Source organism: Tetrao urogallus (assembly GCF_951394365.1).
Source record: "Tetrao urogallus genome assembly, chromosome: 1".
Classification (NCBI taxonomy): Eukaryota; Metazoa; Chordata; class Aves; order Galliformes; family Phasianidae; genus Tetrao; species Tetrao urogallus.
The window spans coordinates 164,576,884-164,603,020 of NC_136813.1; the positions used below are offsets into that span (position 1 = coordinate 164,576,884).

General features: G+C 41.0%; 1 protein-coding gene across 2 annotated transcripts; it reads left to right on the forward strand.

Annotated features, from left to right (window-relative positions):
- Positions 1–1,087: 1,087 nt before the first annotated feature.
- YAF2 (YY1 associated factor 2) lies at positions 1,088–25,863 on the forward strand (the record flags this gene model as incomplete). Of its 2 annotated transcripts, XM_079546219.1 has the most annotated exons (4): positions 1,088–1,113; positions 1,237–1,362; positions 22,819–22,971; positions 25,626–25,863. In XM_079546219.1, 4 exons carry the CDS (start codon positions 1,088–1,090, stop codon positions 25,861–25,863), a joined length of 543 nt encoding a protein of 180 aa, XP_079402345.1. The 2 variants fall into 2 exon arrangements, with proteins under 2 accessions (XP_079402345.1, XP_079402346.1); XM_079546220.1 differs by lacking the exons at positions 1,088–1,113; positions 1,237–1,362 and adding an exon at positions 21,494–21,582.
- Positions 25,864–26,137: the final 274 nt, after the last annotated feature.

Genomic DNA, 26,137 nt, shown 5'->3' on the forward strand with positions numbered 1-26,137 from the left:
CGCCTCGTCGTCCGTTTGCACTCTGCCATCTACCTGCACCTAACCGCCGTCTTTGTTACACACTTCGGACATGTGCTCTTTGTTCTGTTTGCGCAGCATCCCGCAAAATGGCACCCTGCCCTGTGCCCGGGGCCGCTGCGTGCAGGGATGGCGCAGGTACACAACGGCCGTGCGCCTCGCCTCTCGCGAGCCGTGCCAGAGCTGCGCGCTTTAAGCGCAGCATCGCACACGAATGCCGGCAGCACCAACGCCTCTTGGCTCTGCCCGGGCCGGACAGGCCGGCTCAGACGGAAGGTCTCTAAGCAGAACCCCACGAAGCGCTCGCTCGCTCGCTCCGCGCGGCTCGGCCTGCACGGTATCTCTGGGAGCAGAGCGAGACAGAGTTACCGCCAAACAGCGCTTTCCAAGGGGAGAGCTGCGCAGGCGGCTACAAACAGCCCAGCTCTCTCTCGGTGGCCGTACCCCGGCCTCAGCCCTTCCGCCGGCGGCCGCGGCGCCGGGCCCGGGCTACGCTCCGCACCTACTGACGGTGGCCCGGCCCCGCGGCCCGCACAGCCGCGCTCCGCCCGGCAGAGGCCTCCGCCCCGCGGCCCGCGCCGGGCCTCCCCGAGCGGAGCGCCGCCGCCCCCGCTCCCGTCAGCCGGGACAACGGCCGCGGGACGCCCCGCTGCCCGCCGGAGCCGCCCTCGGGCACGGCCGCACCCCGCTCCTCCCGCCGCGCCGCCTCGCCTCTCGTCTCCCCTCCCCTCGGCCGCCCCCAGCAGCCCCCGCGGCGCCCCGGCCCCGCCGCCGCCCGGCCCGCAGCGCCCGAGCCCCGGCGCTCGCCGACCGCGAACCTGCCGCCGTGCGCGGCCCGCCGGGCGCCGCGGCCTGCGGGCGGCCGCTGGTTGGCGGCGGGGGGACACGTGAGGGAGGAGGGGGCGGCGGCGGCGGCGGCGGCAGGAGTTTCCCCGACAGCTGGAGGTTGCGGCGGTGGCTCCTCCTCCGCGGGTCCCCGTTAGAGGCGAGAGACCCCCGCTCTCCTCCTTATTGACAAATACACAAAGGGCCGCGCCGGGGCCGGGCCGGGGACGCGTCTGGAGGCGGCATGGGAGACAAGAAGAGCCCGACCAGGTAGGGCAGCGCCGCCGCCTTCCCGGGGCCCGCTCGGGTGCGCGGGGCCGGCGGCGATGGCGCCCGGGGGGGCCGGTGTCGGGCGGCGCGCCCCGCGCTGCCCCGTGTGCTGTGTCTCTGCAGGCCGAAGCGGCAGCCGAAACCCTCCTCGGACGAGGGCTACTGGGACTGCAGCGTCTGCACCTTCCGCAACAGCGCCGAGGCCTTCAAGTGCATGATGTGCGACGTGAGGAAGGGCACCTCCACACGGTGAGTCCCCGCCGCCGGCCCCCGGTTCGCGAGGCGGCGGCGGCGGCCCTGACGGCAGCGGTGCCGCGTTCGGCGGGGGAAGCCGGGCCGGGGGGTTCCCCCCTCCCCACTGCCAGTTAACCGTGCCCCGGGCGGAACTGCGGCGTCCTGTTCTCTTCGAACCGTCAGAAGGCACACGGTGACCTACCTGGTTCCTGCCCCTCCTGACGTGCCGCACAGTGTGACACCGGGGGAGTGGGGGGCTTTATGCAGCCAGCGGGACTGCTGGCCGGGGAGAGCGTTATTGAAGGATCCTTTGTTAGGGTACCGAGCTTATTGCTTTGTACTGTCAGCCCGAGAAGTTTGAGTGGCAATAAAAGTTGCGATCCTATGGTGAGCGGCAATTGCGTTTCAAATAGCATTCAAAACAGCACTGAATATGACTTGCAACAAATGTTACACATTTGAATTTGTAAGTGCAGATGCGTGGTGAGAATGATGCGTCTCTATTTCTGAAGTTGATTTCCTGGAGTTCTGCAAACTGGAGCGCGTGTCGGAAGTACTCTCGTAACTTCAGCTTCGAATATGTATATATATGTCATAAATAAGGCAATCAGTGAGGTAAATGTGCTGAGAGGAATTGCATCTGTCACGTACAGCGTGCTTTCCAGCAATGAGTGTGGCGTTCTGTTGTATCGCAGGTAGATGTGCTACAACTGGTAACATTCAGCAAAATAAGGGGATGAATGTAAGCTCAGGAAAGCAGCACGGCTGAAGGCTGCAGCCATCCTCAGGCTCCAGCCAGTCTTATAGACAAAGTGACTTCAAAATTATGTTCCGCTGACCCGGAAACTCAGTTGGATGAGAGCACTAAGACAAAACAAACAAAACAAGCAGTTCTCAGATACCTCTGTCACCGTTGCCTTTTTTCCCCTCCTTCTTGAATATTTTATAGGTTTTGAACTATGACACATTTTGAACGTATTTTAGGAACAGTGATTTTTTTCTTTCCGTTTTCTCCTTCGCAGTGTTCTGATATGCAGAGTTTTATCTGATACCTTCATTTTTATTTCTCTGTTTAAACTCCGAAACGATGTGTGGCTGACGGGGTTTGTGGATGTAATTTTCCCATTCGGTTTAAATTGGGTCGTGTGTTTATGTGGGTTTGAGGTCTGGGATGCAGGGAGAGGTTTTAGACCAGGCAGTTTTAGGTGCAGCTCTGAGCTGAGATGTGAACTGGTAAGTAAAGCTTTGTATCTATGGAGAGAGGAATCTTCAGGGTGCCAAGGAGACACAAAAGGCTGTTTGGGTGGATTTATTTATTTATTTATTTAAAGGAAGTGAAGTCCAAGACACCAAATTGGGGCCCTATTAAACCATTCACTCTTACCACCCTTAGAATTAGACATTTTTATCAGTGTTGTTCAGAATAACGATACTGTGGAGTTCTGATGGCACTGGGAATGTTGGTCTTTTTTGTCTTCCATTTTGAATCTTAATTTTTGTATGGATGGAGGCGATGCTTCAGCGCAGTTCTTAAGTGTGCATTGTTTCTTACTTCCAAATTTTGGAGTTTTTTTTTTTTTAAATTAGTGAAATCTATGTCTACTAGACATAGTAATGCCTCTGTGATGTAAGCAGTGAAGTAAATCACCTTTTTTTAGTTCAGAGAAATCTGTTTTTTTGTGATGAACTGTTTGATGTCTGCTTCTGAGTGTTAAAATTCGCTGAATGTGAACAGATTTGCAGATGGGAAACCAGGCAATCACAGTCAAGTGTAATGCTTTTAAAAGCCACTGGAAATTAGGTTAAGTTGATTAAAACTCGCATGTTTTTATACTAATTGTGTACAGTTAATTTCACAGAATCATACTCAGGTGCAGAGTCAGATTTATGTGTGTTTTCACCGTTGAACCATTTTCCTCTCTCCAGAAGAGTTACCTTTTATGCTAAGGGCTAGGTATGGATTCTGATCTTTAAAATTGATGGCACTTTTAGGATTAGAGGGAATAATTCTTAGAACCCCTCAATCATATTTTGTTATATTTCTGAAGGGAACTCTCAGGTATGGACTTGAATTAACTTTTTCCATGGTAGTGTCACTGTGGATGATTAAACTGTGTGTTCTTGGATGGGAGACATCCAAGAGAAATCCTGGGTGCTGCAAGAAAGGACGTAACAGACTCCCAAGCTGGCACTCTTTTCTTTGGGTTTGTAATGAACCAGTGCCCAGCATGGAGCCAGTTAGATGTGCTGTGAGTCAGATGGAAAGCTGAATCCTATCTGCTGGTTGGAAATCCCTGTATGTTTTAATGGAGAACTGTTGCTCGACTGAGGATCTAAATTTTCATGTAGACATGGCTTTCTTATTTACTTTCTAGCCTAAATTGTTCTGTATCTTTGCTTGGGTACTTATAAATTACTGTGTTTCTCTTGATAGGAGGCTGTGCTGAGTATAGTAATTTTCTATATGTGACCTTTAAAACATTTTGAAGTCTTTCTAGGTGAAAGATGTTGTACAAATGAAAGGAACCTAGAGCTGTAATAATCCTTCATTTCTTGGACAGATCTCCTGCTGAAGTTCATTAGAGGTATGAGTAAAGAAAGCTGAATAGAACTCTAACACGCTGTGTTGAAGAGGGCACTGGTAACCGTCTCTATATTTAGGTTGCCTAATAGTTTCCATTAAAAAGAATTTGTATGATCTCTTTGTGAAACCCTATTGTTTGCAAAAGCCATTGAAGTTTGGCAAGAGGAAGAGTCCTCAGGCTAAATAAGTGGTTTGATTTCTCTGCCCCATGAAATTAAGTTTTCCTGAGACATAAACACTTGAAAATCATCATTTCCCCTATGTCACTTGTGTTGTACAGGAAAGTAAAGTAATTGCTGGAACACTGAGAAGGCCCAGGCTTCTGCAGAAGCGCCAGTGGCAATGATATTTTCAGTGCTGAAAAGCCAGAAATGAATTATTTGGCTCCCAAGGAGGTTATAGCGGGGTTGCTGAATGTGGTCCAGCCCTTACAACTGCTTGCTTTCCCAAAAGAAAGCTTTTTTAGTGGGCTTGCTACCATTCCATTTCCATCTGTGCTTCATGGCACTGTCTGAAACAGGAGCACTCTGGTACTGGTTAAGCTTCAAGAGCTGGGCTGGGTCCTTGGACAAACCATACTGCAGCAAGTGTGAGCTCCCAGTTTGTCTGTTCTTCAGTAATACGGTTTTTGTTTTTCTTGCCAGTTCTTAGTTCTTGTCATTCAGGCATGTTGCAAGCTACCAAAGGTTCAGAATTCCAGTCTTGCTGGGAAGAAGCAGTTAAGAGGATTGGCATTCTCTGTAAGGGGATGTACATCTCGTGCCTTCTAAGAGGCTGAAATACCTCTCCATCACATCTCTGCTCCTTCTTTCTCATATCCTATTAACGCACCTGTTACTCAGCGGCAGCATCCAGATCTAAACTTACCTGTCATATTGCTTTCCTTAGTTTGATTCCTAGGCATGTGTATTGTGATCTGGTCTCTACTTACACGATCCCATTCTTTTTGCTATGCTATGACAAACTGCTTGTCCATTCAGTGTAAAGGACGAGCATGCAGGGGAATGTGAGGAGCGTCACAGGAAGAACTGCAAATCTGGCTTTTTAACCTTTGAAATGCTCAATGTGATACTCTGCTGTGCGCATGAAAGAAAACAGGGGAGTAGGGTACATGAACAGTTTTTGCTTTGTAAACTGAAATAAAACTAAGGTAAAATTGTGTGATTTTTTTAAAAATTATTTTTAATTAAGAAAAAGAGCAGACTACCAGGGGATATTTTTACTAATTGCATTCCCTGTGCTACTAAAAGGAGAAGGATTGCTGTACAAAAGTGTAGCTACTTAATGCTTGTTATGCTTTTATTTCATTTCATTTTTAAAGCTTTTCCTTGCTTGCTTTGGGTTCAGTAAGACTTCATAGCCTTAACTATGAATCTGTGAGTCTAGCGCACACGGTTCTGAAGTATTTTTCTTTTGATGAGGAGGAAGAGAGAGAGAATAAGGAGATAAAACATGTACAAGTGACTTCTGTGGAGTGATTTTTTTTCCTAGATATTCTTCTGTGATATGTTGGTCCAGCTGCTATATACATCATTTACGTAAAATAACCTCTGAAATTTGCAGCCAGAATGAAGTCATCTCAGGTCAAGGTGAATTTCTGTGGAATCAGGATGCCTGCATTTAACGCCTTGTGCTTCTGAAGCAGGGACATATATAACAGCTGAATAGGGCATGGCTTCCACATCCTGAGCTCTATTGATCTCCCTTACTGAATCGTTTTCTCAGCCTAACATACAAAAAGCCAGCTTTAAATCATGACAGACAAAAGAGTTAATCTGAGATAGAAAGAACTCGAATGCCATCTTTGTATGCTTTCTTGATATTTGTGTGTGCTCCTTCATTGTGCCCTAGAGTGTGACCATTCAGTACGTGCATTTTCCGTGTCTGACAATCTCCTAACTATGAGATACAGGTCTTTACTTGAAGCTGTCATTAGTTTGTTTTACGCCTTGAGAAGCATAAATAAAGTGCTTAATTTTTTAACTTGGATATCAAGGTCATTTTTCTCCGGGAAATATGTGCAATTTGTTTAGTCATGTACCATCTGGATGTTTATAAGTACAAATCAGTTACATTTAACAAATCTGGTATTTGTATTTCTGTTGAAATGCCGTGCTGCTCAGGAGGAGGAATTGGTTCTTATCTGGTATATCTGGTTTAACATGTCTGTTTTACAGCAGCTTGTTAAGGACTCTCCTCTGCCTTCCAGCATGCAGCCTCTGTGCGGGCGCGCATGCGCATGTCATGGGGAAGGTTGTGAAGGAGAAAAAGAGGAAGAACCGCCTGTCGTGCTGATTTCACAAATACACGGCTGAATCGAGCTTAAACTGGAGAGCGTTTCATTACTTGTGGTAGTTAGAGAAGAAAACATTTGCAGCTGTGAAGTGAGTGGAAAAGTCCTATGTAATCCATGCTTTACTGAGCTCTGTATTACAAGTCTTATATTTTAACTTGAGCATGAGGAAAAGCATGAATAAATATTTCTCTTCTATTTGTAGACAGCAATCAGATTATCTGGTCGTTCTGGGTTTCAATTCTTATTTTTAAGAAGAGTCTTTGAAAGGAACTTTTGGAATTCTTTGGGAATTTATTTAGAAATGATTTTCCCTGAAAAATATGTTTTGTTTCTTCATATAAAACAATGAAGTAATTTTTATTGATTGGAGCAGCTTTTTAAAATGCACTTCATGGGCATAGCTTGAATGAGGAATAGACAATATAATGGACAGCCAAAAAATAATATGTTTTTTAAAGAGTACATAAGCTATCACTTCTGTTATACTTTGGGCTTTTTTATTTCTTCCTTCCCGTTTTTAAAGCAGTCTTCTCAGAACGAAACAAACAGTATTTCATGTGGTGTGCAATCATGATGATCAGAGGGCTGGAACATCTCTCCTATGAAGACAGCCTGAGGGGGATGGGCTTGTTCTGCCTGGAGAAGAGTAGGCTCTGTGGAGACTTGATAGTTGCCTTCCAGTAGTTGGAAGGAGCTTATAAGCAGGAGGGAAGTGAGCTTTTTTATGTGGGTAGATACTGACAGGACGAGGGTAAACAATTTTAAACTGAAAGAAGGGAGAACTAGATTAGATGTCAGGGGGAAATTTTTCACTGAGAGGTGGTGAGACACTGGCACAGACTGTCCCTGAGAAGCTGTGGGTGCCCCATGCCTGGAGATGTTCAAGGCCAGGTTGGATGGAGCCCTGGGCAACCTGATCCTGTGGGTGGAAACCTCTTGTCCCCAGGAACTGGATGATCTTTGAGGGCTCTCCCAACCCAGGCCTTTCTATGATTCTGTATTAGGCTAAGACCAAATAGAGCTTGTTTCGTATAACTTTGACAGTTAATTTAAACCTAGTTTAGTTGTTCCTTCTTGCATTATATTGAAAACGGTAGTTAGATGAGAGGTCATCTTCAGTCAGAAATTTAGGTGACTGTTATTGTGTGCTTTCTGTGTTTATATACTTTATGTAATTAAATATTTAACAGAAGAAAAAATATATGCCTTTATGTAAACTATCTCTTTTTCTCTCCTATGACAGTTAATTTTAGTGCTCTTGGACAGGAGGAGAAACTTATGAAATATTTTCAAGATCTCAGCTTTCAGAATGGAGTTAGCAGATGTGACTTCCAGAAGGCCATCTTGGTTCATGGGCACTACAGGATCACAGTTAAGAATGGCTTGTTCAGCTCAATTGCATCAAAGCCAAGAAAAATAGATTAGTGTTTGTCTTCCACAGTTCCTAAAGTAGTAATAGCTCTGAAAAAAATTGGATTCATTTTAAGGATAGTTCTAAGAAGGCTAACGTGTCTCCTAGTGGTCATTTGGCTTATCCATATTGCTCTAACAGTACAGGATGGAAATGATCTGTGAGCTAAACCCTTCCACTGAACTGAAAGAGGATCAGTAAACCCAACAGCTTGTTTCTAGTGCTTTTTTACCTCTCAGGCTTTTCTGGATTCCTGACCTTCCTGTTCAGTAAGATAAGTTGATTTGTACTCCCCCTATTCTCAATGAATTTCCCAATGTATTTCTAGTTCTTTGTTTGTTATGGTTTCCCTGTTCACTCATTTACTTTTGCCAAACCTTTCTCAGACAAACAAGTTTGTGGCAAACCTTTCAGGTAAGTAACAGTTTTCTTCTGTTTGTATTATGATTTTCTTTCTTCATTCTTCAGTTTGCACATCCATTTCTTTCTGTGGCAGCCCAGATCAATAACATACCTTCAAGTTTAATGCTTAGTTGGATTATTTCTTTCTAAATATCCACTTATGAAGCTAACACTTATTAAGTTATGAAGCTTGGTGTTGGTTCTTCCTTTTTTTCTTTTGTTCAGTATCATGATGTTAGCTTATCTGTGCTTTGTGATCTGTTTGATGTGCTACATTCTCCTGTCCTTTCCTATTGCATTCTTTCTAGAGTAGTTTTGTTCTTATGCAACTGTGGGTCTTGTGGTGCTTTATGCTGTCTGGCTTGTGATTTCATCTTTTTGATTTGTCTGAACTCAGAATGGGTTTGGCAGATGGTTCCCAGCACCTCTCAGTGTGGTGCTGTTTGCTTCTTCTGTTCCTTATTCTTTTGCCCAAATCGTGGTTAAGTATATTAAATAGTTTACCTGGAGAACCTTAGTATAAATGCTGTCCTACATCTGTAATTGTTGGTTGAGAACTATGAAAAACAAACCTAATTTTGGACTTCCTTCTGGACAGCTTCATCCCATTCTTAGTCTAGCTGGAGTGACAGAGTGTATTTTTGATGGCATTGCAGATCAAGACTCAAGGTTTTGTATTGCTTCTCTTCTAGTCACTCAGACAGTTATTCTGTTAGAGAAACTAGAGTGTTTCCAGCCATTCGGCTTTATCCTTTATATGCTCCTAGCTGTTAAATAATTTTCTTCTGGTACCGTTTTGAAATTTGAGTTAGGCTGAGTCATTTGTTATTTCCTGCATTTTTATTTACCGATCTTGTGACTTCTCTTTCCCTTTTTTGGCTCAATTTGATTTCATGAGTGCATTTCATTGGTTGTTGTTGACTGCCGCATATAGTATTTAGTAGCCTGATCTGTTTCTTATTCTAATTAGCATTCTTATCCCCTTATTTAATTTGGTTATATGAAATTAATCTTCCCTGTGGAGACTGAAGCAAAGAAGCCTTTTTGCTTTCTGACGTTTTCTTTCTTTCCGTGTTTGATAATGGATATGCTACTTTCTTTCAATTTTCATGAGGAAATACTTTCCTTTTGAGTGTGAGTGGTGTGTACTTTGGTATGGTTGGTTGGTTGGTTGTGGGTTGGTTTTTATTTATTTATTTATTTATTAGTTGAAACGTCGTTTTTTGTTTTAGGGCCATCAGTGGTATTCTTGCTTGCTATGTCTTTTCTGGCAAAAATAATTAACTATCCTGGTCTGAAAGATACTGGCATTTGAATAAATAGCTTCAATAAGACTAAAGACTAAATACATGAAACGAGAGGTTTTGCTGGTGAAAAGGAAGCTCGTGAATTACTTGCTAAGTGGTCAGAAGTTGCATTTTCTGACCCACAGCTTTTTGTAACCATTTATACTTCACTGCTGTAACTGTCTCTATGCTTATTCCTGTTTAAAACTCGATTCACGTATCTGTACCTCTCATCTTGAAAGTCACGTTAGGATAGAATGCTTCACAGAAAAATTTCTCGTAGTATCAGATGTCTTCTCTACTTGGTCGGAACAGCCAAGCAAAAAAAGAAAATAAATGTAGGCTGGTGGGATAAAATATTAAGTGTTCATTGTACATGCTTTCATACAGTCACTTATTGTGATTTAAGTAGGACAGGGAGATCCTGAACATTATCTGTTCTCTCTGATGTGCATTCCACTGATATGTGGTGTGTTGATGTAGAGCAGGCTTGAACTTGGAGAGTTCAGCTGCAGAATGTTGTTGGAAGGCTTTTGTCTGGCAAACCTTCCATCAGAGGTCAGACTGAAGACTACACGATATAACCTTGAAGCCTGCTACAAGTTTTTTTCTTGGTTTCTTTTTTATTTCTTTGGAAGTTGGGGAAAAAATAAAAATGAGCAGTGGAAACTTTTCCCATCCTAACTTGCTGAAATTGGACTGGGACTTACCTTCAAACTTTTCCATAATGCTTGAATATGCAATATCTGAATGGCATAATTCAAATGACAATGCTCAGTAGAAAAAAAAAATGCGCGAATGAGTAAAGGTTTTAAAATTAACTTTATAAATAAAGTTCCTGACTCCAAAAGCAGGAACAAGTTGGTTTAATGCATTCACGGATAGTTGTTTGTGCAAATATTTTTGAATTCTGTGATTAGTATCATGAGCTAGAATTGCTGTGATTAGATGAGAAAGGAAAAAGCTAAGAACTGATGATTATGGCCTTATTTTCTGTTAATATGCATCTTTCCTGAAGAACATCACAGAGGGTTGGTTTTAGGGAAAGTACGTAGTTTCTTCCCCTCCATAAGATGGACATCTTTGTGGGGCTGGCTTTGAGTGGAAGAAGTATGTAGAATGCTACAGCCTTCTGGAAAGATCAGACACGACAGTGGTATAGAACAAATAAGATGGGTCAGAAACAAGCTCCTCCCTGCTTGGTCACAAAGTTAGTTGTGCCAAGTACTGACCCTGTTTTGTGCAACATCAGCATGTCTCATGTTTTGAGTGTGTTGTTTGTTTTTGTTTTTTTTTTGCATGGGTATGAGAGGCATCACAGTTTCTACTGAAACGGAATGGAGGAGCAGCCTGACAGATCCAATCCTTTGTGGGATTGGGAAATGTGATGGAGAGGTCCCTTCCCCATGAGTCCCATGGATCTTGGGGTCTTAAAGACCTTATCTGCCGCTTTTTGTGCAGATTCACAGATACTGCCTCCCCAGGGGATGTTGTTAAGGAAATTGAGCTTCTGCATAGCACATTGTCATCTAGGAAACACAAATGGGTTGATACCCATATGTTTCTCAAATGGGATATTTTCAGTGTAGCTATCACTTGCACTGAACGTCAGTAAACCACGCTTTGTAGCATATGGGAAAGAATTTCTAATGCATGTGAGAGGTTGAAGCCTAAAAACTGTTTTTTGGAAAAATAACATTTGATGGCTGTTGCCATGAAGACAAATTTGGGCTTTCTAAATGTCTTGATATGAATATTTCTTCCGAGGGCAGACGGTTGTGCAGTGCACCGATTGTCTTCAGGAGACTTGCTGGCCTCATCTGTTAAATGTCATCTGGAAAATAGGGCATTCCCTTTAAGGGAATGATTAAATAGGGACACTGCCTCAGGGGGTGGTTTTCTGCACATTTATATAGTGACTGATAAAACCATACGGGTCTTGTAAGTCTATTCTAATTGAATCAGCTTTTATTGAAAGATGGAATTGCTAGAAATGCACTGAATGGATGAATTCCAAGTAAATTATTCGCATGGTAAAACAGCTAGGAATTTGAAAGTGCTGGAAATCTGAGCTGTCTGAAAGTTAGAACTCAAATATATCTAGTATGTGTAGAAATTGCATTGTACTCTGCAGTACACAGATGGATCTGCATTATGTTTTCCAGTGCAGACCACTAGTTCCATTGTTTACATGGTCATAATTATGCATTTGTCTTATTTGTAGAGACAGTGTTCTGTACTGTTAACACTAGGATATGTCAGAAGCAATGGTAATGAGAAAAAATAATTTGGGGTAACAAATTACCACGTTGAAGATGCATTTAATCATGGACTGCTTCAGTGTTGAAATAAACACTGGTTTCTCACAAGATGACTTGGTGTGGTGATTAGCACAAGCATATTCCTGTGGCACAGCAAGCTAAACATCTTTTAATCTGATGGTCTGTATTCTGCAAATAGCTTAATAGAGTGCTGATGACTTGAGGGTGAGCTGATCTGTGTCAGTCCAAGGGCCTCTTCTTCTAGTAGTATAGTTTAATTGCTAGCAACTATTGTATCTGCAGTACAGGAAACAGCTATAGGAAATACTTTTTGCTTTTCATAATGTGATTTTTAACTGCTGAAAATGTAAAGTGGCATCATTACATGCACTGCTAGCTTCTGCATAGACCACAGGTAGTGTTATCTAATTGGCCGTAATGTTTGCAGTGCTGCTCAGCATACACAATATTTCTGGTGCTTTGCCTTTTGTTTTGAATGATACTTCCAATTCATTTATGCAGCAATGAATCCTCTCCCATCCCCTTCTTGGCAGTAGGTGGTAAGTTGTCATCTGCACATGCTTGATTATGGAAAACTCCAGTGGCAGTGAGACACAGATTTGTTCTGAGTTTCTAGTGAAGTTGAAAAGGTACTTTCCTTACTTCTGGAATATTGTGTAGTCAAGTATTTTGGGAGGACTCAGAAGCTCTTGTGGCCCAAAGTTCTGCTCAAAGAGCTTGCGGATGGTCAAGTAAAAGATAAATGTGACTCATAAGGTAAATTTTTCTTGTGTATTCAACCTAGAAAAATTAAAATGTTAGTTGGAAAATTGCGTAGTGGAAGAAAATAAAGCCTCAACACTTTGTAGCTACTAATTTGTGAGGATGTGGAAGAATGTATTAAAAGCTGGCCTGTGTTTTGCATATGGAAATGTGCAGCAGTTCTGTTTAGTTATTTGGGAATGAGTTTTTTGTGTTTGACAGGAACAAGTCAGTACTCCCCTTCTGAAAAATATATCAGGATATACTGCTTTAAATGTTCAATGTCAAAGCAGTACTTGAAAAATTAATTGTCTTATTGAGGCACAAGAGATCAATAAAGAACATAAAGTTAGTGACCATTTTTCATCTCATCTGCACTGCCAGACTGTGTGTCCTTACACCTTGCTGATACGGTTTGTGCGTAAGCTGGAGTAAATGGCTTAAAATGTAAGGCTGAAAGCTTCCACTTTCTCACTTGAAGGTTTTGAAGATTCTACCATTCGGTATGTGTTAAATGCAGTTCAACTGTTATTGATTTTCTGTGTTATTACATAAGGACAATTACTGCAATGACGTAATGCATGTTTGTATGTTTTGGTTCTATTGATTTCTGTATGTATTACAGGGAACCTAAGTAAGAGCAAGTTATGACACTAAATTTAATTTAGATCCATTTATTCCATGGAAAACTGACAAAGCCATTGGAAACTCAAGGGGTGTAGATGCAAGAATCTCTAGCCACACTGTAACATGTTTTGCAGAAACTCTTCTGAAAAGTAAAAATATGCTGTGCTGGAAGTGCTGAAGTTCATTACCTGATATTTGCAGTGCAGCTGGTTATTGCTGTACGAGGGTGGATGGAGGAGTACAACTGAATTACAGAGAATTCAGCAGCTGGTGGGAGGAAAGGTAGTTTATTTCTTAGTACCTCCTGCTTCAGAAAGGTGCTGTATTACTTGCTACAGAAAACCGGATTCTGAAATATATGCGTATCTCCTTTTGGAGACATTTAGACTTCCTGGCGCCTGAAACTGCATCATTGGTCTGTGATAGAAAAGTCACGTTCCAAAGTTGCTGGTTGTAACCTGTCTTTTGATCTTCAGAGTTAAGAAAAGCTTTCTGAGCTCTATTATAAAGTTACAGTTAGAATGTTGCATAATTAATACCACTTTGAAAAGGGGCAGGAAGTTTGTCTTACTGTAATTTTGCTACAGTATTTAACTATGGATGTGCTCTCTAGAAGTTGCTTAAACTGATGCTATAAGAATCGCTCAAGACATTCAATACCTATGTGAAGATATTCCCCTGATAATGTGCATTACATGAGCACTTTTTCACCTAGCAAATTTACCTGAAACCACTTTCTTATATCCTCCCTTTTGTCTACTTGTTTGAAAAGTTGTTTACTGTAAAATAACAGCAGAGGCATCTTCCAGCTGACTCCTGCTATGCATCTGCTTGCCCCAGAGGTTAGGAATAACTTTTAATTTTTGAAGTAATTACTCTAATTACTATGTTAAGATATATCTGAGAATTTGAACCTGAGTATAGAAACGAGGACATGCAGGGAAGAAGATTTGACTAGGGACTAGCAAGAATATAGTGAGTAAGTAGGAAGTATGCAAAGATAAGCTTTTCTTGAGATTTCAGTAATGACTGTGAACTAGAAAAAGGGAGGTTAGAGTATTACAGTGGATATCAGATTTCTATTAGCTTCTTGAGACATTAATATTCAGGATAGATGTGAGTGGAAAATGATCTTCAAATAAATTAGAAGATATTTAAAGCCTGTACATTTGTATTGAGGAATGATTCAGTCTAGTAATGAAAGAATGGGGTAGGATTTGAATTGTTTGACTTTGTTCTCAACAAGATTTTAATACACTTGAATGTATTCTGCTTAGACTTTTGAAAGACATGTATGATACAATCAGTATGATTATCAGCAGAACAAGATTCTTAATAGGCTCTGGCCTACCCAACCATGTTGCCAGCAGTAGCTTTCTGTGGTTTACAACAGCATGTTGTGAACCGAGTTTCTTAACATTGAATAGCTGCCATAATGTTTTTTGTTCTTGTTCAAGAAGATAAGTTATTAAGGAAAAAAAAACAACAAACAAGCTCTCTAATATTAGCTCTTCTGGAGCTTGTATTTTATGTTTGATGACAGTTCTGGGAAGTGCTGAGAGGGCAAGCTGTAGCCTTCTGAAGTGTGTGGCTCTGTGGAATGAAAATACGTGCGGTTCTTGGTGAGCTGAGCCAACAGATCTGGTAGTGTCTTGCAAATGCATTCTAGAAACTCTTGTGGAAATGCTCTAAATTATCTGTTTTGTTGTTGTTGTTTTAAGGTATTTTTTGCTGAATCGTAGTTTTGAACTAGCTGGGATGTGAGTCTTGCAACATTTTTGTGAAATCATTTGTACAAGTGACATTTAGGAAGTGATATTTGTGCAATGTTTGGTTAGGTGTCTAATGGCAAGACTTGATATACCCCAAATTGAAAAGAGGCAGAAGAGATTGAAATAATCATCATTTGGCTGGCTTTCTTTGTGTTGCCCAGAGATGAGGAAAATATGATAGAGGTTATAAAACTAAAGATGCTGAGTGATAAAGAATATTGACTACAACAGCTATGTGCAGTTCTCTGTACAAATATCTGAAATGTATTCAGGATGCTGTACCAGAAGCACTATGTCATGCACTTTTAGTATATGAAATTGTACCTTTACCAAGAGTGTACTGACTTATGTGATGTAAAATGTTTGCTCTTAGCAAATGGGTTACACACTGAAAAAATGGTTGTTGGAAATGGCCTCACATACCGTGTGTATAAAGCATACAGCCTGGCTGTTTCTTTACCCCGTCAGTGTCTTCATAAAGGCTGAAGCAATGAGAAGGAGAAGGCTGAACAGTCTATTCTAAGACCTGTTCTTCTTTATCAGGGATTACTCTTTTTTTCCAGTGGCAGTGTGCTACAAAATGCAGACAAGTAAAGATTTTCAGTCTACATGCTGCCAGAAGAATTAAACTCATTATTAAATTCTAAGAGATTTGAAGACTAGAAAACCCCAGACATCTTAACAAGGCACTTTTGAAATCCTCTCTAGATGAGGGAATAGCAAAGCCTAGTGGAGGAGGAGTGCTGATAGAATGATTGAAATTAGAATTCTGTTTGAAAAAAATGTTGAGTAACGTAACTCAGCTTAGTCAGAATCACAGAGAAGTCCCACAGTAGCAGATGGAAAGGAGATTATCAGGTCTGCAAGGCACTGGAGAGAGAGAGAGAGGGAGAGAGGAGTGGAGTTGTTTTCATAGTGATGTCAATCTAGAGTAGCTTCTAGGTGAACAAATACACAAAAGTCTTGTGCTTTTGATAAGAAGAATTTTACATTTGTTGGAGGGTAAACCTAGAAGAGTTTGACAGCGGCCTCGAAAAGCTTGTGTTCCAAAAAGGGAGACAGACCCCTGGAAGGGGGTAAGTGGAAGGGAGGACAGTGAGATACAATTAAAGTAGGAGTAGTAGTTTCTCTGTGCTTCTGCTGATAAATAGTTGCAGAGTTAGCAGTACTGTTCTCCCATGATGGAATATTGTGAGGGCTAATATATTAAAGATTGAGACACTCTGATTGCAGTGAATGTCAACGGAGATGGATGGCTGTGACGGTAGAAAGTTCATTCTAAAGGATGATCCATGGGACACGTTTTATATGGAATTCACAGGACAGCAGATCTGTCAAAGGAAGAAACAAGCGGTGTGATTATAGGCAAATGAAAGAAAAGCTTCTGTGACTAAAGCAAATATGAGTGCTTGAACAAACATTTTTGGCTATCCATGTCATCTGAATTAAAGTACGACAAAGATGAATTTGAATAAGCTTGTAAATCCAGCATAAGATGGAAGGAAAAATAAAAGGATTATTAATCAGATAGAAAGTGGAGGTATTGTCATGATGATGCTATTATAGCCATATTTCTTTGTAATTGGCAGAAATGAGTAGCTTGGGGAAGGCTGTTTTTCAAAATGGTCTCCTTCACAAGTAGTAAGAAAGAACTGTTGGACTTCTGTTTATAGCTAGATGAATTTTAGGTATTTTTTTCTAGAAGCTGGCAGAGCTTTCTCCATTATACTTTACCTGAAGATATTTCATTGAGAACTCCTGACTTTACTCTTAGAGTTCCTGTTACCCTTGTCAGAACTACGACAAGCTTTCTGGGTTTTAATCTGGGCTTAATGCATCAGCATACCTATACTGCATCTTTTAGAACAAACTCCAAGACTTTTCCAAGAAGACATCGTAAAGAGAATGTGTGTGTAGTGTGTGTAATGGCCAAAGCATTTATTTCCTGTGCTGGTCCCATTCTGTTACCATTCAGCATTGCAGGAGTTTGACTAAAGATGACTTGTCTGAGTGGATTAGTTACTGCTTGTAAGGCCTTTTGGCAATAATTTATTCTTGAAAATCTCGGGGGGATAAAATTCAGGGCATTAATTGACTAAGGATACTGGTTTCCAAGCCAGTTCTGTTGTGCCTTGCTGGTGAGGCAGAGCAGATTGCAGAACTGTACATGAAGCTGATGTCCAGAAACATGTTGGATTCCTGGCTTGAGTCTTTGTGGTAAGAGCTGTCAGGCAGGCTGTGACCAAGAGGCAAATGACCTGGAAATTCTCTTCAACTTGAAAGCCCACGTCCAGTCCTCCTGAATTACCTGAAAGTGAAGAATATTTTGTTCTTGAAGAATAATGTGGATTTTTCATTTTTTGAGGACAGGATTCTGTGACCAGGGGCTAGGAAAAATCAGTAAGGATTCTTGCTCCAGATACTTCTAAGCTTTCTTTCTTGAGGGATGAATCTCCTGTCTCGAACAAAAGGTCAGAGCCTCCCTGAAGGGAAGGGAAGTTCAGATAAATTGTACTGCTTAGGAATTAAGGGTATCTTTTAAATAAAACCTCTTTAAGTCTCTGAAACATGCCTTTTGAAAAATTTGTTTGTTTATTTTAAGAAGTAAAGATATTTTCTAGCAGGGGAATGAAGAGTGAAAATTATAGGAAGTGTGGAATGCCAGGTAGAAATTCTACATGAAAACAGATGAGAGCTTAGAAGAAAAACCACAGGCTTTGTTTTGCTCAGGAGTGAAACATATCCTGGGAATAAAAATGTGGTAGTAGATATTCCTGATAAATCTGAAAGCTCAAATTCTTCTGTTGAATAAATGATTCTTGGTGTATAGCAGTTATCTGTTCTGTGTGGTGGCATGAACATCTCATCTGTCCATGAACCAAACACTGACCTCTACTATAGTGGGCAGCTACAACACAACATCCTGCTGTAGGAATAGCACTTCAGAGGCAACTTTTTCTGATATCTAGGATGGGTTAAGATGTGAAGAGCTTTATAGGAAAGCAGAGAGTAAGATGAATTTGAAAGCTGAATTCTATTATCAGGCAAATAAAACTGAGCTAGAATATTGCTGTAGTTGTTAGAGGAAAAATGTGGAGAGTAAACTGACCAAGGCTCAGCAGCAGACAAATGCCTGGTTTAATGTGTGATATTCTAAAAACCTGTAGGTATGTTGTGCACATGGCACTTTTGCTTTACAAAATAGATAATTTGCAACTTGGGACGAAAAAAGCTTCCAGCAAGGGCTTTTTGTCTGATTTGGAACCAGGAGATGGATGGATCTGAGAAGAGGAGAGAGAATGAAAAGACCATATTAGTATGGATCCAGGTCATCTGTTGAAGGCCATCTTTCAGCTTGATTGAAAGCTGAGGTTGGCAGCATTTCCAAAATTCCATTCTGTTAATATTCAGAATTAAAACTTCTAATAGATTTGTAGTTGTAAAATATGCAAAGCATAGGAGATGCAGCTTCGAGAAAGAGTGTGCATTTGAATGTGTTCTGTATGATGTATTCTTCAGAATACCTGAACTCTCTAAACGGTATATTATAGATGTTAGAGCACTTCTTCCACGAGTTGGCAAAGTATATGAGTTCAACAGTGAGATTACATCATCTAACTTTCCACATGAAAATTTCTAAGTTCTGAAATCTGTGGGTACTGGGAGAATAGTTCTCTGTGAACTAGTTCAAGTCCATCATGACTCACACTGAATCAAAGCTGCTCTGTTGGACTTTTGATGTCTGCACTGTGCTGCTTGGCAGTTTAATTTGGTGGGCTCTGTTTGTTCAGGTTGTGCAGCACCAAATGGAAGAATCTTCACCTAGCCCTGCAGCCAGGGCTGCATGGGAGCTGCTGGAAACCCAGGTAGATATGGGGTTGGTTAATGGAAAAACTGTCACAATTTGTCCACTCTAGAGCTACTTTGAGAAGCATCTCAGGTCTGTCAGAATTGGAGTTGTGCTGTGAGTAGTGCCAGAGACTGCTTTGTGGACTCACTGTGGCTATAGAAGCAGCGCTGTGCAAGTGTGCTTGTGCTCTGACTGAAATAGATCTGTAGAATCATAGAATAACCTGAGTTGGAAGGGACCTACAAGGATCATCAAGTCCAACAGCTGTCTCCACCCAGGACCACCCAAAAATCAAATCCTGTATCTGAGAGCGTTGCCCAAATGTTCCTTAAATTCCAGCAGCTAAGTTCCATCCCCACTGCCCTGGGGACCCTGCTCCAGGGTCGGACAACCTTCTGGTGAAGAACCTTTCCCTAACCCCCAGCTGCCCTCCCCTGGCACAGCTCCATGCCGTTCCCTCTGGCCCTGTCGCTGTCACACAGAACAGAGCTCAGTGCTGCCCCTCTGCTCCCTGTGAGGAGCTGCAGTCACCATCAGGCCTCCCCTCAGCTCCTCTGCTCTGGGCTGAGCAAAGCCAGGGACCTCAGCCACATACATCTTGCCCTTTGGAGCCTTCACCACCTCTATAGCTCTCCTTTAGATCCTCGCTAATGGCTTTATGTTATTCTTATATTGTGGTACCCCAGACAGCACAAAGTGCTTGAGATTGCACAGACCCCGAGATACTTCAGCATTAAACCAGCATTGTCCTGTTGCATGTTTGGTGTACAACCTAGATGACTTAGAGTTTACTGTACTCTGCTGCAGAAGTTATGATATTATATAGAGCTATTGTTCAATTAGTTTTCAAAGCTGGCCTGCTTTGCTGCACTTGGACCAAGTTGCTCACCATTTACAGAGGGTCAGCATTCTTTTTACACAGGTTATTGATGGCTATCAGGTGAGAGAGATTAAAGAAGATGTCCCAAAGGATTTACAAGCGGTGAGGCATTGTGTTGCACCCTGGGAAAGGAAATGACTTGGGGCAAGAGTTTTAGATATGATGTGGGTCTGATGTGCTGTGTGTGTTTTTGGATGAACACTTTTCATCTCTAGGCATGTGAACTCTGTGGTATAAAGCACTGTGGGTTTTTTTCTCCTTTGTTTTTCTTTTGAGTATGCCAACAGCAGAAATTAGCCCATCCTTCATATTGTTAAATATTTCCTGCCTTTGGGAGAATTCGTGTCGAATGCATTTCTGTACAGAAATCCTAAAGAGGCAGTTCTCTGCAGTTTCTGTGAATGCATCACCTAAAACAGCAGCAAAATCAAATCCTGTAAAATGAAATGAAGTCACCATGAAGTTCACCTCGGTTGGAAAGGACTCTTAGCTCTCAGCGTTTTGTAACAGTGTATGCCTGTGTTGATGAGTGTTCCACATACAACAACCAAAGTGAATTATTAAATAAAAATGCGCCATTTTGAGAGGCTGACTGTGTATCTAAACAAACAAGATGTATTTATGAACGCCTTTGCCTGTGGTTTTGGATTGTTCACTTGTGAAGTTGTCCCATTGGGAGAGGCAAAAATGTGATAAGTTTATAGAGCTTCTTTATGAAAGCTGGTTAGCTCAGTTGCTCTTGAACATGCTCAAAAAGCAAATTACCATAAATGTATTGATAGTTTAAAAGGCAGACTTAGCACTTAGCCGTAGCAGCCTATTACAAGGAGTCTTAACTGTTTTTGAAATCCAGTAATTGAAATTGTTGTATTTTGGCAAATCATCAAAATCAATTTCCTGTTACAGGAATAGATTTTCATATATTTGACTTCTCTGCAAGAAACCTTTCCTAGGTGTAAGCTCTTTCATGTTTGAATGACATGGTTCAGCTGCAGCTCAATCACAAACAGTTCTAGTGGTTTGAAATTCCGTGAGTGGTGAGGTTACTTTCTGAAGCCTGAGTGCCTTGCAGTGCTCAGCTGCAGTTCAGTGGCCCCTCTTTGAGTACCTAGGGAAGGGGAGGGGAGGGAATGAGCCTTAAAAGACTAAATCACTGTTGAGAGATGTGAATTTGTTCTTTTTCTTAGTTTTTTTTTTTTTTTTTTAATTGTGATTTTTTGTCTTAGTTGACCTCTGTTCCTTGTGGCAAAGATCTTTTTAATTCTTTTTTCTCCCCATATCGTTTTATGGTACTAGGCACTAGATAAACAAACTTCTATACTGAATTTCCCAACTGTACTCTAACAGAAATATTTTACGTAGGTTGCTCTCAAAGTAATGCCTTCTATTTATTTCCATGGAAAGTGCAATGGTTACAAAGTGCGCAGTAACACTACTTGGTAGAGCAAATCCTCAGCTATAAAGCTGTTTTTCAATATAGTCGTTACCATTAGCTATGTGTTTTTGCCATAATGAACAAGAGTCTGCATACTGCGCTCATAAAAATCTGCATGGCTATCTGGAACGTGGCCTGTCTTTCACATCACTGTTGCCTCTGATGAAACGCACCACCTACCACCTCACTGTGCTCACATCCACTGGTTGGTCTCCATAAACATTCAGGAAGCCAGTGAATTTCATTGTGCTGTTTTTTCCACATTGAGGAATTCAGTGACATACTTCTGCTTCATCCACACTTCCATGTCAGACTCCATTCTGTCAGACTGCCCTTCAGCTGCCATCTGTCACACGGCAACAACATGGAATGAAATACTGGTAGGAAGATTCTACCTCTACAGCCATACCACCAACGTCTGCCTCTGACTTTTGTAAGCCAACATAATAAAAAAGGAGGGATTACTTTCAGAGCAGCCCTCATAATTTGCCCTCTGGAACTCAAATTATTCCAAATTGAGAACTTATGGAATAGATTTTTTTTTTTTCTCATCCCTGCTCTTTATGAAGTTTCTCTGGTCATGGTGTTGTCCACAACACTGGGCAACAAATCTGCATCAAGAAATTCACTGCTGTCTTACTTCGGTAACTTGTCAGATTATTCCTTCAGGTAACTACAGTATTGGTGTGATTGTCACCCGGCCATCACGAGAAGTAGTGATTCACTCATCCATCTCCTGGAGATTCTTTCAATCAAGAGAGATGATCATTTTGTTTCTATTTCACAAGTGTTTTCCACCTGAAATGATAAGTTTGTGCATCAACTTCACCTCTGTTCTTCCTATTTTCTTACGCATTGCTATGACAAATTTAAAACAGTCCTGAGGCAAATTTTCATGAAAATATCCGATGTGCTCACTTGTTACAGCCCATTGAGTCACTTCACTGATTTTGGTCTCAATACAGTGGGTGTTTTTCAAGGTACCACTTACAGTACTCAACTTTAGTCACCTGAAAAGCATACACTCTTATGTTTGCTAGCTGATATAAGCTGGGTTTTTGTTACTAAGTAATCCATTGCTCATCTTTTTCTCTGTGAGTTAGTGTGGACTTAGCTCATGAGTAGGTATTTAGTTGAATTCTAAGAACTAGAAGGTTTCATTTCAGGTTAGAATTTTCGTGTTCAAGAAGCCTGTGTTGTGTGTCCTGATAGAATGTGGTCAGATGCTTCTGATGCCAGCTTTTATAGTATATGTGTTCTGACAGCTGTATTCTATTAGTACTGCTGTACATGTTTCTTGTTTTTGTTTTGGTTTGGTTTGGTTTGTTTTTCTGTGAAGAATACACAACAGGATTCGTCATTACCTTCAGGGAATTTGTTGAAGTTAAAACACTGTAAGGCCAACAGTGAGTTTAGTTGTGATACCTGAAAGGTCGTCTTTTTCCTTTTTGAGACATGGATTGTGTGCTTCAGTACTGCAGTACACTTAAAATGTACTCCATCTGAGGGGACTGGCAGCAGGTGATAAAGTATTCTTCCAGAAGGCTTCATGGTTTGGAGCTCATTCCATGCAAGTCTGGATATAGCACTTAGGAGAAGAGAACACATTGTAAATTCTTGTCTCCAAAAGCTTAAAAAACCTCAACTGTTGTATTTATTGATAATGCAAGTGAATCAAAAGGCCACAACAGGTTTAATTTTGATATGCTATTTTAATGAAATACTCTCAGAGAAAGATATATAGATATATATGTATATGTATATATCATTTTGGTGGTGGTGGTGTTTTAGTTTTTTGTGTTGAGTGTTAATGCTACTAACTGCTGTATAGAAAGTTTTAGCCTCTTGTTGTAAAGCCTAAGCTTTATGTGTATATACATATGTTCTATATATATGTGCACACAGGAAACCTCGACCCGTCTCTCAGCTGGTTGCACAGCAGGTTCCTCAGCAATTCGTGCCCCCTACACAGTCAAAGAAAGAGAAAAAAGACAAAGTAGAAAAGGACAAAAGTGAAAAGGAAACAACTAGCAAAAAGAACAGTCATAAGAAAACCAGGTAAAAACTTTAGCAACTCTTGCTGTATTGGTAAAACATAATTAGAAAAGCAAATATGAAAAAAAATGTTCTGTGATTTTACTGCTTTGTGAGTCCTGTGGCATACTCTTTCAACAGTAATGCTAAATGTTTGAAGTTCTATTGTTGTAGGATGCCTGTTATGCACAATGAAAAGTTGCAGTTTGTCGTTTTAACCAGAAGATGGAGACCAGCTGAATTTAGAAAGAGTTGGATATTTTTGTTAAGGGATTCAACTATTTTTTTCACACCACATAAAATGGTAGATATGCAAAACATGATTGCTAGGCTCAGGAGAAGAGAGGGAACTGGAGGGACTAATTATCATGCAGAATATTGCTGGGAGAGGCAGGAGGAGTGGAGAAGAAATGGGGGTAAAAAGAGACAGGGAAGAGAGATGGAGGGAGAGAATGTATCTCATTACAGGAGAGTGGGAAGGTGACATAGTTACAAAGAGATTTTGAACTAGGGTAGAAATTAATGTGGCAGGGTAAGATATGTATGTTACCTAGTGATAAAAATCCCAGTGCTATTTGGGATGCTGAATGAAAGTTTTGGACTCTTGGAATGGAAGTCATGACACATTACAGTACAAGCAAGCCATTGTAAAAGCCTCATTCTTGACCAGAAGAAAGCTCTGAAACAAAAGGCAGCAAATCCAGCCCCCAAACCATCACTGCCTAAGCATAACATTATTGCAGCAGAAATGTGATGCCAGAAAGCTCAGCAGTATACAAGACATGTAGTCTTAATCAAAAGTGGGAGGAACTATTGATTTCTTTTGGAAGCATTCCAGAATAGTCCAGCCAAGGAAGATCCTTTGGGATTAGTTATGCAGAGAAGTAGCAGATGCTTCTCTTGTGCCTGAAATAGGATCATCAGGATCAGAAGCTGGGAGAGATTTTGAGTCAGAAGAGTACAGGCTTTAAAATAGTTACGGTTAGGATTAAGGAGACTGAGATGTTCCAGCAGGAAGAATGCATTTACATTTTTCTCTAATACTCAGATGTACTGTCTGTCTTACCACATGCAGTTGAAGCACTTCAGTTAAAAAGTACCTGAAGTTAAAATAGTAAATATTTATGAAGCTAATTAAATATTATAAATGGAAATAATCATTATTGGATTGCAGTAGTACATTAAAAATGCAAAAGAGAGGCAGGGAAGAAGAGCAAACACTTAAAAAAAAAAAAACACAAAAAATCTTGGATGAAATACTGGTATTGAGATTTGCATTAAGGATGGCTATTGGAAAAAATACTTAAGCACTTCAAACAATTTTTCACAGATTTGATTCACTGGATACAAATGCTTAGTTATTTTAAGCACATTCCTTCAATATCCTCTTGGGAATGAGGATATCCTTTTCTCATTGCCTGAAAACTTGTATATTATTGCTGGAAACAATCATAAAATCTGAATGCACACTGAATATGATTAACAAGCTTCAGGCACACCACTTATGCAGGTTGATAATGCTGAACTTTTCTCTGTTCCCATGCTATAGAGCAGCAGCTTTTCAGTTCTTTTAGATTCTTCAGCCGCACTACTTCAGCCCCAAGGGAACAAGATGTCAAATCCTTGTTCTATTCTAGCAGAGGAAAAGCAGGAGGTGTTTCAGCTGAAGTGGCTGGGAACCAATTCTACTTCAAACAAAGTCAGATGATAGGGTAAAGGTTAGGACTTTGCTGTTAGCACACCTGCTAACATATGATGTCATATGAATTTATTTTATTGCAGCTTGAGCTGGTGAAAGCTGTGGAGTCAGTTAAGTGCACAAAGATATGCCATTCAAAATTGCTTGTATAAATTCACCTGTCTCATGACAGTTTGCCATGGTAGTCAAAGGAAAATTCTGAATTTAAAGTCCTTTATGCTCATCACTAGCAAAAATGTGATGGCAGAATATCATTCAGTGTTCTTTTATGATTCTTCATGTTGTGAAAATCAAACAAATGAAACAATAGATGAAGAGACTTCATTTATCTGTGCTGTATGATTACTGAGCTCTTTGCATATCTTAAATCACAGCGTGTGTTAGGGATGCCAGAATTATTCTGTGAAGGGCAATATAAATACTGCACTAGCAGTCTTACTGAGATTTTTAAATGAAATACAACTGCTGCACTTCTGTGTGGAATTTGTAGCTAAAACTGCATTGTTGAAATTCAGAAGGCACAGGTGAGCTTTTTGGACACCAACATCCTCATTAGTGAACACCATTTGCTACCTAGAATTGTTGCTTAAGGCTGCTGCAGGGACGCATCCTTTCCTAGGTCAGATTTATAACTTCTAGCCACAGTAATGAAAATCACAATTAAATAATAATTTAAATAAAAATAAGTTGCACATGTGAAGGTTTGTATTGTCACACAGTTAAAATATTCACGCGATAAGTTTTCACATAATCTTAGTCGAAGGTGGAAAAGGTGTTATTGTCACCTATTTTTAAACTCATGGGCAATACTCTATTATAAACACTTGTGCTACACTGTCATCTTATGTACTACATGTTCCACAAAGCAGTATTTGCAGATGTTACCTGTATGTTCTCCAAAGCTCCTAGTAAGAAGGAGAAAGACAAGAGAATGAGATGGTGTGTGTGTTTCTAACGTGATTCATTATGCTTTCTTTAGGCCACGATTGAAAAATGTGGATCGAAGTAGTGCTCAGCATTTGGAAGTTACCGTTGGAGATCTGACGGTCATAATTACAGACTTTAAGGAGAAAACTAAGTCACCACCTGCTTCCAGTGCTGCTTCTGCAGATCAACACAGTCAGAGTGGCTCTAGCTCTGATAACACAGAGAGGGGAATGTCCAGGTCATCTTCACCCAGAGGAGAAGCGTCGTCACTGAACGGGGAATCTCATTAAAGTTTATTTCCTCCAGTTTCTTTAGTCTCTTCTCTTTACAACATGCAAATACGTAACTTCTGCCACCTGTTGCCACATTTTCATGACAGATTATCCATGCACAATTGGTATGTTTACTGAAACATAATTTATGCAGTTTAGAAAGAAGAAAAAAATTGCAGTGGTAGAAATAATTTAAATGCAATCTAAAAATGCTTACGAAGCATTTTCAGACCAACTGTTTAATCTTTGTGTGTAAAGGTGCCATGAAAATGTGGTTTGAATGTTCATACAC